Source organism: Eschrichtius robustus, chromosome 17 (genome assembly GCF_028021215.1).
Source record: "Eschrichtius robustus isolate mEscRob2 chromosome 17, mEscRob2.pri, whole genome shotgun sequence".
Lineage (NCBI taxonomy): Eukaryota > Metazoa > Chordata > Mammalia > Artiodactyla > Eschrichtiidae > Eschrichtius > Eschrichtius robustus.
Window position 1 is genome coordinate 81,970,460 of NC_090840.1, and position 16,414 is coordinate 81,986,873.

Below are 16,414 nucleotides of genomic sequence, written 5' to 3' on the forward strand. Positions count from 1 at the left end.
CTGTCACTCAACCTATGACCTGTGAGGTCAAAAGGCCCAGTCACCTGACTCACATGTCCCCCGTTCTTACTATTTCCTCCTCCCAAAAGAAAATGAGCTCTCCAGACCTTCCAAGTGCCTGGCCAGTGTCCCTCGGTAAAGTCCCCTCCCATCTGTGTGGCCATAAACCATCACGGTGACTTTAGGAGGCTCATCTAAGACACGAATCAGGGATTCTTTCGGTTCTGACGCTTTTGTTGTCATACCTGATTCTTTTCAGACATTAGGAAGTCCAGTTTTCCTCCAGGGAGCCCCAGTTCTATGAAAGTCTTTACCAGACGGAGGTCCGCACTGTTCCCTAAAAACGACAGATAACCCCACCGCGGATCCACAATTAATCATATAACAGCTGACACACAAGGGATTTATTTCTTACTCCTTTCCAGTCCCCCTCCCATTTCCCATTTTTTCAATAAGTTGATAATAAAAACAACTAAACGTGTCCAATCCACTGGTCCCCGCGCTGCCCCCTCCTCCCGTCCACACAGGGTCAGGGCCTTTCTGGTAGTCCTCCCTCAGTGGGATTATTCCCTGATCTATAAACATGTGGCTTGTGAACATTCTGTACACAGGAACTTTTGAAGGCACGCCGCCTCCCCCTTCTTTGACAGCCAATTCTGTTTACTCAGGACATTCTGCAAGTGGTGTCACTTAATGATGACACACTGATGTGGCACAACGTGATATCTACAAGTCCCCTCTCAAATCGCTTCCTTAATACAAGGACTAGTTCTGCCATTTACAGGTTGTCAGCAAGCAAGTCCCTCAAACAGGGGCATAGTTATGTACAACAGAGTAAGAATCTCCCTTGGGAACCAGAGTCAGCAAGGGCAAGCTCCATGGATACCATCTGCCAGAGTGACCATCAGGGCAGAGGAAGAAGAGCTTAAGGACTTGAGGCTCTGCTGCCAATAGCAAAGACACAAAGAACACACAGAATGCATCCCTGAAGTGAAAATCATGTGGAAAATAGTTCTGATATAACAGAATAAGCTTCATGTTCAAGTATGGTTAGGGGTAAATTTCATGCAGGCCATGGGGTTCAGCGGTAGCTTAATGAATGTTTTAATCTATTCCTCAAAGGGATCCCTACAGAGTTGAAAGTCCGAAGCTGCTTATGTGGCTATATAGGTGACCTACTTTACCATGTAACCATCCTTTCAAAGCAGCTGGGAAACTAGAAGTGATATAGTTGACTACCAATTTTATACCCGTCTTTATGAAACCACCAAGTGATTCAAAGGAGGATGAAAATGCCACACAGAATATGGGAGAACTAAAGATATTTGACTTTGTCTTCCCCCTGATTTTCAAGGATGACCCAATAGAAGGGTGACCCAGGACGATGGCCCGTCAGAGCACATGCTCACACATGCAGGGCTACAGTTATAAAATACTCCTATTCTTTTAGAAAATGTTTCTATTTTGTACTAAGTTAAATTTTGTTCATTCCTTTCATTTCTGACAGTAAAAGTTTGCTCTTTGGTCCTGTTCTTGTTTAAAGCTACCTAATGGCATTCTAGGTTGTGGCCTTAATATATATGTATCAAGTGTTTCTGTTTAGCTTAAGGAGTCTAAGGAAGGGATGACAACGGGCCCCTCTCCTTCAGCTGTTGAGCAACAGAGAACTTTCTGCAACTTAAAACTTTTTCAAAAAATATGATTTGATAACGTGTTCCACTGAGGACACTTACAAGAATATAAATCTTGGGTTTTGGGCACAATATGAAGAGTTGGGCAAATATCCATAACCATTACCAATTTCTTCAGTTCTCTGTTAATACCAATATAGCCTTGGAAGTGAAATGTAACCAATGGGTCCTGTAAAACTCTGCAGTTTAAACATATGGACGTTGAACTAGAGAAATCACCTTCAAAAGAAACGTGTGCTTTGTGATGGTTGTCTTTTTGATGATTTTATGCCCAAGTGACAATGCTGTGATTGGCGGCTCCGTTTTCTGACACAGCACAAATACTGGAGAAGCTGGCCTGTCTTTATAGCATCCCTCTTCTCCCACTTGCAGGATGGAGTCTGTGGCCTGACCAGATTTCTTATTTTCACAAAGAGATTGAGAGGCTTATCTCATTTTAATGTAATATCAGGTAAGTAAGAGATGCACACTGGTCATGCAAGGCCATAGATCCTGTGTTAAAAATACACAGGATGAGTGAGAACGTTATATTCTTTGTCTTTCTGGAAATCCTTCTGATTGGAAGCCCCAGTTAAAAACAAGCATGTTTTCAACAGCTTAATATTTTTGCAAAGAGAAAGTGAGCGTCAAGCTCAAAAAAGTCTTCCGACAATGGCACACGTCAAACTTCAGCAAACTTATTTTGTTTATATTAATTATTTTTAGTATTACTCTTTGTGTGTAGCGCGTGAGTCTAGTATTTAATTTGTGGTGTGATTTGAAGTTTATTTTTTTTAATAAATACACTCAAAAAGTATGCCCATTTCAGTACAAATTTTGAAATTATAGTACAAGGTACATGGGTAGAATAAATAAGGGGAAGGGAATGTGTGAACAGCTGAAATTTGCAAAGCACTGAAGTCAGTGCAGAGAAAGGAAAGCTCACCGGAAAGAAAATCCAGTGTTGAGAAAGACACAGTGGTGTGAAATGGTCCCTGTCCGTGGAGATGGGAGTGAACTGGTGCAATTGGAAGAGGGGAGAGCAGAAAAAGCAGGAAATGAGAATGAAGAGGGTCAGACATAAAGAGTATTTTATGCTGGGAATTTTCTAAGCTTTCTAAAATAGCAGCTCATTTTATTTTATTTTCTGAGAGCTACAAAGAGCTTCCATTCCAGTGATGGAATGACCAGACCTAGTAAGATTTTAAGAAGATGACTGAGGGATGTGGATGGAGGTTCGGGTTGTGGGAGAGATGAGAGCTTGTTGGTAAAAGGCAAAATGAAACCATGGGCTCTGGAGCCTGACAGATGGGTTTTAATCCTGACTCAACCGCATTAGCTGTGGGACCTTATACAAGTTACTTAGCTGTCCTCTTACTCAGTTTCCCCACTTATAGATGGGGGTGATAATAGCAGCTACTCTGCAGGGCTATTGCCAGGATCAACCACGTTAATAAATGTTAAGCATCTAGAATGGTCCCTGGCCCCTGGTGAGTGATGTGTACATTCTGGCCATCATCTTAGTTTTCGTCATCACCATCATCATCATCATCATCATATCATCATCTGGAATGGGTGATCTACCACTGGATTCTTTGACACTTCACTAAATAGACCTGTTGACTTAGCATCCTGGCAGGCGACACATATAGCCAGGAGTTGATGCGGACAATTAAATGCATTAGCCCCAAGAGTGAGGAAAATTAAGGATATTAACAAGAGTGTGTCATGGAAGTGAAGCCCATCACCATTCCCTATTTGATCATCATAAGAAGAATGTGACCACCGGTTTTGCTACTCATCACCACTGAAGCCCTAGAGGAGCCCTTTCACTCCTCTGACCCTTAGTCATACATTAGAATCTGTATAAAGTGGATGTGATTTCTTCATTCCATTCATTCCTTCATTGCATTAATTCATTCGTGTATTTCGTTAACTCAACATATTTTTTTGCCAGAGAGATCTTTTCTTTGAGAGCAAAGCCATGCCATTTTCCTAGATCCAGCATACTTACTAATGTTCCACAGTCACTAATTGAACATTTGTTGAACAAGTCCCTAAACTAGATTAATTCATAAATATGATAATTCGTCTATAGCGCAAAACTTTGAGGAGGAAACCTTTTTAGAACTCACCATCCAGGCCATGGACACAGACTACCAGGTGAATCCCATCTTCCAAATTTTCTTCCTCTTCCTCTGGTGGGAAATACGGTATGTCAGAAGCTAGTACAGATAAGTCACTGTACAGAAATCCATCAATCTTCAGCTCTTTTTTAAATTTTTCTTTGGCCTGATAAAAACTGGAGAATACACTAATTAATCACGAGCCGAGCTGTGTATTCCATGTTGAACAGGAGATGCATTGAGCTGGGATGCAGGAGTGACGGACAACTACGAGGAAGTATCTGCCAAGCGACCAAGGCTGAATGTGGGACCTCATGGGAGACGCTAGTGAAAGAAGGTTTGTTCTGAACAACGAGGCAGAAAAGTGACCCAGGAAAACCGAGGGCTGTATTGATTTGGGTTCTGCAGATGTGGTTCCTGCATTGAATAGAACCTCTAAGGTTCCCTCCAGCTCCAAGGATCCACACAATCTTTAAGTGATCTTCCGAGAGTGAGAGTTTATTAACCTGCTTCCATCTACTTCTCCAGCATCATCAGCTAGCCTCCAAGAAGAACACATTTCTCATAAAGTCCCTGCATGAATTATGCCTCTTGTCTTTACTTCCATGCCCTTGTGCATTTGGGTCTATCTGTGTGAAATTCCTTTCCCACCTGGTTATCCTGTTCTTTGCCTGGTTACCTGACAAGGTGGCGAAGACCACGGACTCAGGAATCAGACTTCCAAAGTCAGAATCTCGGCTTTGACACTTACTAGCTGTGCACCAACTGCTTTAACCTCTCTGCATTCAGTTTCCTCATTTGTAAAAGGGGAATAACACCTGTATCGAATTCATAAAGTTGTCTTTGCCTTGCTGTATTAAGTGATATAATCTATTCAAAATGCTTAGAACAGTACTTGAAACAGATTAAATGTGAAAAAGAAGATGTGATCGATTACCAGCCATACCATCATCACCATCATTATCATCAACATGATGTCTCATGTTTTCTCCTTAGCTTAGGTATCATCTCTAAAAAGCTTCTCCTGGCCACCATCTCTGTTCACACTCACTGCCCCACAGCCAAATTAGGTCCTTCTCTTTCTGGTTCAGCTGTGCACACATGAACCATCCCGATTTACTCAATTGCCCTCATTTGCTTCTGTCATCTCCCTGTCTCCTTGTTAGACTGAGAGCATAATTACAACCAGGACAACACTGGCCAGGCACTGGACAGTGCCTGCTATGCACTGGTTAAACTGGTGACATGGGCATATAATGGGTACTTAATGGTCTTTATAAAACATGGGATCCAAAGTTTACCTGCCTGTGTAATTTCTTTTGGGGATAACATTAATGTGTAACTCTTCAGCATTTTTTGAACAGGTGAATGAGATGGGATGTTTTGATTAAATGATTCCATACTATACTTAATCAAATACATAGTTTATAGGTGAGGGGGTAATATGAATACAAACCCAAGACAAGGATAAAGGGGTGGATTCTGGCATTTCAAAAGGAACAATAAACTTAAGAACCACACAAAAGGGGCTTAGGAAGAAAATCTGAATTAGTCCTATTCCCAAAAGGCTCTTAAAGAAGTGTGCAAAGACAGAGGTACAAATGACACTCATAAGATAGTTGTTCATCATAAGAAAAACTGAATAAAAAACCATTTATGGTTTACCTCTGAAGGATTTTGTTAACAAAATCATGGTACATTTATACAATGGAATATTACACTAAAATGGTAATGCAAAAATAGATTTATAAACATATAAAGATGTTTCCAATATATTAAGTTGGAAAAAACTTAGAGTTTGTAAAGAATTATCCTACTTTTGCAAATTAATAGTATACACATAGAGATGCACATAGGAAGAAGTATAGATGAACTTACACAGGGGCTATATTTGAGAGATGGGCTTATTGATGATATTTTTTACTTCTTTACACTATTCTCCATTCCTGACTTGTATGATAAGAATATAACACTTTATTTAAACCAGAAAATAACTGATATCACAATTTTGAAATAGTTTGCCCGAAATTGAGAAATATGTGGAAAAATCTGAAAGATGGTGCTGGTGTAGGCAAGCCACCAGCAAACCTACCTGAACATCCTTTCACTGACTTCCTCCTCCAACTTGCTGGAATGGTTAGGAACACCTCCAAAGGAACCCAAAGGTTGATGAGTGATGGGAAATGGGGTCTGTTTGGAAGAGAATCCAGCCCTGGCAGGGGTCTCCTTGGGCACAGACGAGAAAGGGAGACAGGTGGCAGTGCAAGACACGGATAAGTTGACGACCTCGACAGCTTTCAGGCTGTCCAGAGAGAAGGTCTCTGCAGAGGTCACGTGCGACAGCATGATGGAGGGGCCTGCCCTTGGCTCTTGGTTTCCAGTAGCTTGGGAGTGAATGGCGTGAGTCACAGTGGAGCACACAGTGCCTGCTTCAGGTCCATCCTCTGGGAAGGTGTTAGGTTCTCTACTAAGCGCTGTATCATCAATGATGCCAGGTGAGCTGCTTCGCTCATCTGTTGAATCCCGGTTGATGGTTTCGGCAGCTGATGTACAACTCACTTCAGGCACCTTATGGTGGGTGAAATGCTCAACGTCCAAGATGCTGCCGTTGGAAAGAGCTCTTTTCCCCGCATTAGAGTCTTCAGGCATGCGCTTTGGGGTCTCCATGAGTTCTGTAGGAAAAGCTCTGTACCTAGGGGTTTCAAGGGCTGGGATGCGTGGTATTTTTAAAGTCAGACCTTTGGTTTCAACCCCTGGAGGGTTATCGGTCCTGCCATCAAGACAACAGGGTCCTTGAGGATCAAGCTGATTCTCTTTACCTTTGGGGATATCTATGTAACCAGGGCCCTGCTGGCTGTCAGCATCTGCAACTACCTCCACAAGGGAATGGTGAACCCCAGCATTGCTAAGTTGAAGGCGGTGTCCGGAGGGATCCGTGCTCCTGATGCGCACAGCTGAAGTCTCAGAAAGACCTCCGCCTTGCTGCAGGGAGTCCACATCTTCAGCAGACTCCTCGGGGCTACTGATCTGGGGCGCAGAGACAGACTTGGTCAGTTTGGTGAGGGCCAGTTCCCGCTCCTCCTCCTCAAAAGGCAAAGAGCTAATGGAGGTGAGAGAGGCCTGGATCCCGCTTGGCAAACTCGTATTGCTCTCTGTGTGTCCACCCTCTAAGGAGTTCCTGTGTAGGGCATGTCTTCGAACCAGCTGGTGCAAGACATCCCGGTCACTCGGCAACTCCAGGGCTCTACTTCGAGCCTCGGACCAGGCGACGGAGCTTGGCTCACTCTCGATGCCCGAATCAGAGATGATGGAAGAGGATCTCTTGATGACCCCAGATAGTACGGACACTTCCTCCTGCTCCTCTGTGTGAGGGTCCTTTGGGGAAGCCTTGACATCCAAGGGATCCCGCAAAGAAGAGTTTAGTGGATCACAGGGCTCCGAGGGGACGAGCTTCTGACTCAGCAGCACCATCTTGCTCCCCTGGTCAGCTCCCTTTCCGAGAGTACTTAACTCATGGGGTGTGGTTTTCTCTGAAGAGATGGCATTGCGATGACTTCCGCCTGCTACCCCTTCGCTTAGCTCAGTTCTGTCTAATTCATAGTTATCTTGAGAGCACCCACTCTCGTGCTGGGTACTGGTGACCACTGGGGGTTCAGCTCTGCAGGGGTTCTTATTGCTAGAATTCACGTCAATGTAGGTCAGTGCTGGGGCCTGGCCATCCTCTGGACCAGGACTCCTCCTGGGCAGGTCCTCATCTGTCGGTGGGTGCGTTCTAACATCAGACCTTTGGCCAGTCTGACATTCATCTTCAGGCAAACCTGTTTTGTTCTGGAATTCACCAATTGTCAGATACACCTGAGATTCCGAGCACACGTCCGTATGACTCGGTGTGGTGACATTCTCATTTGGCCCTGGACACCTAATAACCTCTTCATTAGAGTCCATTTGGGGTGGTTTCATGGTGGGCAAGACAAGGTCTTCCCTCAAAGATGATTTTCTATTTACAATATGGTTCTCCTCTCTGTCGTTTAGATTCAGTACTGCGGGACTTGTTGCTGGAACATCAAAACTAGGGTACACACTCAAATTATGCCCTACAAAAAGAAAAAAAGAAAGAAAAAAATGTGTTATACTTTAAGAATCTACATTCACGGGGCTTCCCTGGTGGTGCAATGGTTGACAATCCGCCTGCCAATGCAGGGGACACAGGTTCAATCCCCGGTCCAGGAAGATCCCACATGCCGTGGAACAACTAAGCCCGTGTGCCACAACTACTGAGTCTGCATGCCGCAACTACTGAAGCCTGCACACCTAGAGCCCCTGCTCCGCAACAAGAGAGGCCACTGCAATGAGAATCCTGCGCACCGCAATGAAGAGTAGCCCCTGCTCACCGCAACTAGAGAAAGCCCGCACGCAGCAACGAAGACTCAACTCAGCCAAAAAGAAATAAATAAAATAAATCAAGTTATTAAAAAAAAAAATCTACATTCACAAATTACCCAAATGCCTGATTGTATAATAAAGAGTCTGTCTGGGCTTTGTTCCTGCTTCCTGGGAGATATCCTCTAAATTCTTGGAATTTCCCAAGTGATAGGAATGTCAGTTATTCATGGCGGATCCTGAGCTAATGATAACGAGGTGACTCATGGTGAGTCCTCTGATAGTCTGTGCTGAGGAGGTGACTCGGGACGGGGGCTGGCCATGCCAGAAAGACCAACCACGTGACTAGTTGACTGAGGATTTGAACCAGGTGACATCGGTACAACCTCTGGGGAGGAGAGATGGGCTGGGGATTGAGTTCCATCATGTGGCCCATGATTCAATCAATCATGCCTACATTGTGAAACGCAGTATGAACTCTAGACATGGAGGACTGACTAAGCTTCCCCGGTGGGCGATGCACATTCATATACCAGGAATACCAGCCCTGGGGGCATAAACGTTGCATGTTTGGGGCCCTTCCAGACCTTGCCCTATGAGTCTATTCTTTTGGCTGGTCTTTATTTGTATCCTTTCTAATAAAACTGAAATCATAAGTATATCCCTTTCCTGAGTTCTCTGAATTGTTCCAGCAAATTATCAAACCTGAGGGGGTCATGGGAATCCCTGGATTGGTAGCCAGTTGGTCAGAAGTCTGGGAGGCCTGAGAACCCCTGAGCTTGCGGCTGAGTTGTGAAGGAAGGACAATCGTATCAGAGACTGCGCCCTTAACCTGTGAGGTTTGACCTAATACCGGATTATCAGTGTCAGAAATGCATCACACTAATGCAAAAGCTGCCAAAGATTATAATTCTTGATTTACCTTTTACTTAGTAAAAAAACATTTTGAATAATTACCACTTACAAATATTAAAACATTTACCCATCTTGTGTACAGTATTTACAGAGTATAGAGAATGCTTTGGAGCTAGGAGGCCCTGGTTTCCAATCCTGACACTGACACTTGCCAGCTGTGAGACCTCGGACAGTTGGAAAAAAAAATAAGCCTTTTTCCTAGTTGAATACATTTTCTTCTTGGGTGGGCAGGTTCATAGTAACCAGTGGGCCTCGCAGCCATAACTCAAGAGTAGGCTTCTGATATGAAATGGACACATGGGGAAGACAGATTTCTGCTTTCTGATGGGAAACACACTGCCAAGCTTGAGCTCCATAACCAGGGCAATTATCGTACACGGCACTCAGACCACAAGAGGCTCCCAGGTCGCTTTGGTCTTTATAGCAGGATGGAGGCGTGCCAAAGCGTGACCTTCTTTTTCTTACTTTTCTTGAGGGTAAACTATTATGCCTCTCATTCTCTCCCCTAGTCTCTTTTCTCTTCTATTTCATTCCCCTCCTCCCTTCCTCCTCCTCCTCCTTCTTTTCTTTATTTTCTTTCTCTCTCTCTCTCTCCCCCTCCCAATATGCATAATTGGGATAAGTGCCTGTAACACAGCTCTTTTGAGAAAGCTATATGATATATTATTCAATTTCCATATACACCAAACCAAAAAAAAGGGGACTGGCCTTTTATTTTCTTTAAACAGTTTAAATCTTCCATGCAGTTTTAACAAAGTTAAATGAATATAATCATTATTAACATTATCATGGAGTAAACTATTGAGACACTTACTTAAAAACTGCATGGAGCTTTTAGATATCACCATCTCATCCTTTGAGTGAAATTTATGATTGGGTCAAGGATTAGAACAAAGACTGTGAAGAATGACTCTCTTCCTTACCTGGACATGTTCTTTGCATCTTGAGACACTGAGCAAATTTCCCTTCCTCTGGGGAACTGTCTCACACCCTACAGCAAGTTAGACATTCTCTGTTGCAAATTCCTAGTGTCTCCTCTACACACATGTAGTGTAACACATCTACCACCATACCATGATCCATGTGGGCATGGCTTGTTCCCACTGGAGAGAAGAGTTTGTGTTTTATAAGTATCTATATCTCCAAGGCTAGCATCCTGGCTACTTCGCAGCCAATGAATTGTGTTCATAAAATGAATTGAGAATAGATCAGAAATGCAGCAGAACAAAGACTATTACTCTCATTGACCGTTTGTACTGGTGTGAAAAAACACAATTTCAATATTATTTAGTCCTACAAATGGTAGATTGACATATCCTATGTGCAAAGCCCTATACTGGGCCAAGGTTTAGAGAGAGGGAAAGTGGGGATCAGTTATAATAGTGAACCAGTCTTTGTCTTTATGGGATTTTCAAAATATTGGGAAACAAACATGGTACAGGACAGCTGGCTCTCCTACCAAAACATGTGGGTTGTATGCTGGAAAATATGTATTGAGCTTCTTCATAAAAGGAGACAGTGGGTCAACCTAAGTAGGGAGGATAGTGTGAGCAAAGCCCCAGGAGTCTGGGCGGCATAGTCTGGTCAGGTGTTGGTTGGATCCCACGCGGATGCAGCAAGAGTGAACAGAGGAAGTGGGGGAAGGGCATGAGATTAGACAGGAAGAAAGAGCCCACAATATGGATGAACCTGAGTGCCTCGTAGGAGTAAGGAATCTGGTCCTCATGTTACAAGTAACAGGTGGATTGGTGGGTTCTTGAAACAAAAAGGAGAGATTTATCACAGACAGTTAAGACAGGACATAGGAAGCCCAGTGAGGAAGTAGACTGTCAAAACAGCTATTTTAATTTCACTACTACAACTACAGGAAAAATGAGAGTAGTAAAGGATCTGATTCACAGAGGATGGATTTAGACTCAGAGACTAACGGTATTAGTTGACATGCATTCATAACTTCCTTTGTGCCAGTGGACGAAACTATCCACTGCTCCCAGTAGCCTACGGAGTAGAAACCACAACCCCTGTTGCCCAATTGCATACAGTTACTAGATGTTGGCCAAAAAAAATTCAAATCCAGGCAATCTGGCCAACTGTTAAGACCTTAGGAAAACAGCCAAATTGCCCTGGGACAGGAGAGCGAGCGGGTGGGTGAGAGAAGGGATTACAGATCATATGGACAGAATTTGCAAGTTCCTGGTACAGGTTAAGTATTCCAGCCACAGTACTATAGCAGACCATGAACAAACATTACAATTTTAGTATGAAAATGAAATTCTTTTATTTCCCTTTTTCCACTACACTAAAAGAATGGAATACAAACCCAAAAACTTCATTGCAAATTATAAAAATTAAGGCCACCAAGCCCTTGAGGAATAAGAAAATAGTTCTTTATTCGCTAATACTTTTGCTCCAGGATTAAAGAATCACCAAAGTAAAGTGTAAAAGAGCAAGAACTTCAAGAATAGCTTTGGGAAATAGACTCACAGACATAGAAAACAAACTTATGGTTACCAAAGGGGAGGAGGAGAGAGATAAATTAGGAGTTTGGGATTAAAATATACACACTACTATATATAAAATAGATAACCAACAAGGACCTACTGTATAGCACTGGGAACTATACTCAATATCTTGTAATAACCTATAATGGAAGAGAATGTAAAAAAAGACTATATATATTCACATAGATATGTGTATATATAACTGAATCACTTTGCTGTACACCTGAAACTAACACAACATTGTAAATCAACTATATTTCAATAAAATTTTCAAAACAAAAGAATACCTTTGGGGTTTGAGCATGGATATAGGTGACTCTGTAAAAGTAGTTTTGGGGATGGGGATGGATCAGGTGAGAGGTGTGTGAGGGAAGCCTTGGGGAAGTATCCAGGCCTCTGAGAGCAACTGCCTTGGGGTTCTTCCAGGGAGATGTGACCATAAATGCTGGGGTCCTAGCCTCAGCCGAGTCCCATGTCCCAAGCACATAACAGAAGTTGCAAAGCGGACTTCTCTGGTGGCGCAGTGGTTAAGAATCCGCCTGCCAACGCAGGGGACACGGGTTCGAGCCCTGGTCTGGGAAGATCCCACATGCCGCGGAGCAACTAAGCCCGTGCGCCACAACTACTGAGCCTGTGCTCTAGAGCCCGTGAGCCACAACTACTGAAGCCCGCACGCCTAGAGCCCGTGCTCTACAAGAGAAGCCACCGCAATGAGAAGCCCGCACACGGCAACGAAGAGTAGCCCCTGCTCGCCACAGCTAGACAAAGCCTGCGTGCAGCAACAAAGACCCAACACAGCCAAAAATAAATAAAATAAATTCATTAAAAAAAAAAAAGAAGTTGCAAAGCAATGCCGGTCCTAAAATACTCTGTAGATGTGGACAATGCATGGCTTCCAGGGACCTGCGTGGGCAGATGGCCCTAGAAAGACCTCCCCTAACAATGCCTTGCCGCTGTGAAACTCTAGGGCAGTGATGTGATGGGCAGTAAGGAGGGTTGTCAGGGAGCCCCAGAAAGGCTGAGATTGACTTTCCAGCTAGAGCTGCAGGGGGGATGGGGCTCAGCTGAAATGAGGTTGATTTATAAAAAATAAAGATATGTGATAGTATAGCACATGTGAGCTGGAGGACTGAGATTTATACCCACGAGAGTACCTATTAATATGTATGTAAAAGAGAGACTGGAAGGTGATCTGAAGTCTAATAATGATAGTATTAGGGGGTCTGATAGTGGGTGCTTATTTTAAATATCTTCTCTATTCAAATTTTCTGTAGTTCAATCATATAACTACAATGAAGATCAACATATGTACATATGTACACACACACACAGTCTCAATCCAATGTTCTGAGCTTTTTTCTTTTCTTTCAATATATGTATGAATTTTTTTTTGAGATGGGTGCCAAATTTTATTTATTTATTTATTTGTTCATTGTTTACTTTTATTGGAGTCTAGTTCATTTACAACACTGTGTTAGTTTCAGGTGTACAGCAAAGTGACTCAGTTATACATGTACATATACCCACTGTTTTATTTTTTTGTTTAGATTCTTTTCCTATATAGGCCATTAGGGAGTACTGAGATTGTTTTGCGCAGCTGGTTGGCTGCCATCTCTGGAGCTCACACGCAGTCAAGCCGTCATACACAGCGTAGACACTAGATGTCAGGGTACAACAGAAAACCGGACAACATCCTTTGTTTGCAACGTTGCAGTCCTTGGAAGTCACCTAGACTTTTTAAAACATCCTACAAATCTCAGATTGCAGAAACTCTGAAATTTAAGTGGCCCCTCCTTTAATTATGGGTACCCCAGTAGAATGGTTTAAAAAATATTTTGCCAAGAGATGACAAGCAGACACGGGCTTTGGCATTGCAGTGAACTGGCTTTGAATGCTGGCTTTTACAAGCTGTGTCATCTTTGATTAATATTTACCCTCTTTGTGCCTCAGTTTTTCTCTGTTAAATAGGGCTTCTGAGGTTGTTTATAGGGTTAAAGAGATAAAGCTCATAAAGCCTCCAGCATAGGGGCTGGCACAGTTTGGTCCTTTAAGGGATCATGGGTCTCTTTCAGCTCTGTCATTTGTAAGAGCTTGTTGTGCTTCCATGAGCAGGGCTGTGCAGGGGACAGGGAACGGACATTCGCTCTACAGTTTGCACTAGGCTCTTTCCAGTTGATGGATCAGTTCATTAACAAACTCTGTGCAGCCCCAGCAAAACAGATTGCAATCTGCACACACACACACACACACACACACACAAACATGTTACCTCTTCCCCCTGAAGGGAGTTGTTCATCCATTAATCCATATATTTATGTGCCCACTTTCTCAAATACTTTACCTGGCTTGTTCCATAAAGCACGCACTGCGTAGGAATGTCAACTGAATGCCATTTAGGTTCAACCAGAAATGAATTTATATTTGAATTGTACATTTGAGATAAGAAAAGATCTCCGTCTAACTCTCAGGGGACTCTGGTGAGGGGGAGAATTTGGTTCCCATTTTACAGGTGAAAACATTGAAGCACTAAATACAATTTCGCCCCAGGAGTCCAAAAGGGAGTCTTTACTATAAGTGTCCTTTGCTTCCATTGCTTTGTCCATTCACGGCAACAAAGTCATTTCCAATAACAAGCTCAACCTTAGTTCTTGCTTCTCCTCTAGGAACTGATAAATACTTCATTGATTTGTTCCCATGGCTGCAGGGATGTAAACAGAGCAACTGATGGGAACCCAGTGGTAAGCCCTACTCTTGAGGTTTCCAAAGCAAAAAAGGAGAAGACACACCTGTGGCCGGGCAGTCCACATATCTGTCCTCGAAGATAACGGGCAGAGTGCTCCAGTCACCATCAATGTCCAGACACTCTGCGGGCAGCGGGGGCATGGTGGTGAGGTACTCTGAATTCCGGACATCCAGAGACAGCTGGCTGTGGGTCTGGATCCTGGGGAACATGGACCCGATGAGCATCCAAGAAAGATTTAAAGGTTTTAAACTTACTGCTCCATCCCTCTTATCCCAAGACAGCATTCAGAAAATGTTCAGTAGACTCTAACAATTGCCATCGGTCTGTCTACCCTCCCTTTCTTCCTGGCTACCTACCCAGCCCCCAAAGCCCTAGTCTGCTTTGAATCAGAACTGTTCTGGGTGCTGATCAGGACATGGATTGTGTGATTAGGCAAAACACCAGAGCATTTATCACATACCAATTAGTAGAATGTAATAAATACCATTCTAGTGGAATGTATGCTGAGTTTCTAAATGGCTAGGAATCGTAAATTAGTGTTTTGGAGGAAACACTTAAATCTATATATACTTTACTCCTATTTCTCTAACTACCTATAGCACTTAGGGTCTGAATCATATTTTGTGGCATTTGAATTCAGAACCATCTACAATTGCTTTTTTATTGCTTGCTGTGTGGACAACAGGATCCTTGATTAGAGTATAAATTCCCCTAGTTCAGGAGCCATATTTTTTTGTTTCCTGCATATAGGATTTTAAAATGCCCCTTATTCCTCCTCCATGACCCAGATATCACTCCACGAGTAGGGATGTGATTCCAGAATTTGAAATAAACAGTATTCCTAATTCGAAGGCTGGGCTGGTGGAAAACGTTTACTCCCTTCTCCTCAAGTCCCTGCAAAACGGCAAGAGTTTATTTTTCTCCCATGAAGGGAAAATTATTAACAATCCATCATTTTTCTCCATGCCAGCTCAATCACTCTTGCCCAAGCAAAGACGACGCTCTTATCGGGTTGGTGAGTTTGGGAGAAGAATTGAGCACGCATAGCTACTTTCTGTCTGTCTGTCTTTCTGTCTCTTTGTCCAACTGCAGATGTTTTTAGAGCAGCCTGACTCTGGAAGTCCCCAGCTCACTCTCCAGCCCTTTAGATTATCTGCCCGCAGAGAACAGTTCTGTAGCTGTGGAACGTTGCACAGGCCAGGGCAACTTCTGTAATCCAGCATCCTCAGTAAGAAATATGATGAAGATGGACATATATGCACATATACGCTATTTTATATATGTATATTTAACATAAATATTAAATGTGTATATGTCATTTGCCTCTTATTTCTCAATTGGATTTTAACCTATGAAAGATAAAGAGAAGCAATTTATTCTCTCCCTCAAAGCCATGAAGGCCGTTGCAAATTCGTCATTCTTTGGACCTCTGTCTGAATATTTAAATGGAATTTTGTTGCAATCAGTTCTGCACTTCTCAGCTATCATCAATTTTTGGTCCAGTTTTCAGCTTATTAACAAAGTATACTGATTGAACACCAACGTGCATAGGATGGTGTGCACAGGGTAGGGAGTAAACCTAGAGGATTGAAACTTGATTCTGGACCTAAAGAACTTATAGAGTCATGAATAAATTAGGTGGTTAATCAGGTAATTATAATACAACAGGATAGGTGCTGGAGAGTCAGAACTAAGTTATTTTAGGCAGGGAGTTCTCTCCTGCTGGAATGTAGTATACAGACATTGTGAATGTGACCACATGCCTCAAACAATGCTTCTCACGTGTTAACAAATAACTAAAAATTCCAGGGCATGTACACTACGAGCTACCACCTCACACCTGTTAGGATGGCTATTATTGGAACAAACAAGTGTTGGTGAGTATGTGGAGAAGTTGAAACCCTTGCGCCCTGTTGAGGGGAAGGCAAAATGGTGCAGCTGCTGTAGAAAACAGTATGGAAGTTCCTCAAAAACTTCAAAATAGAGATACCATATGAGCTGGCAATTCCACTTCTGAGTATTTATCCCAAATAATTGAAATCAGTATATTTGAGAGATATTAGCACTCCTATGCACATA

The 16,414-nt window shown here is 42.9% G+C and overlaps 1 protein-coding gene across 1 annotated transcript in view; it reads right to left on the reverse strand.

The window, feature by feature from the left end:
* Nucleotides 1-16,414, reverse strand: part of FAM135B (family with sequence similarity 135 member B) — a 178,448-nt gene that overhangs the window by 10,495 nt on the left and 151,539 nt on the right. The window contains exons 11-14 of the mRNA XM_068525663.1: nucleotides 14,379-14,533; nucleotides 5,889-7,890; nucleotides 3,806-3,972; nucleotides 246-337 (exon numbers count right to left, since the gene is read on the reverse strand). Coding sequence (XP_068381764.1) covers nucleotides 246-337; nucleotides 3,806-3,972; nucleotides 5,889-7,890; nucleotides 14,379-14,533 — 2,416 coding nt within the window. The remainder of the gene's footprint in view (nucleotides 1-245; nucleotides 338-3,805; nucleotides 3,973-5,888; nucleotides 7,891-14,378; nucleotides 14,534-16,414) is intronic.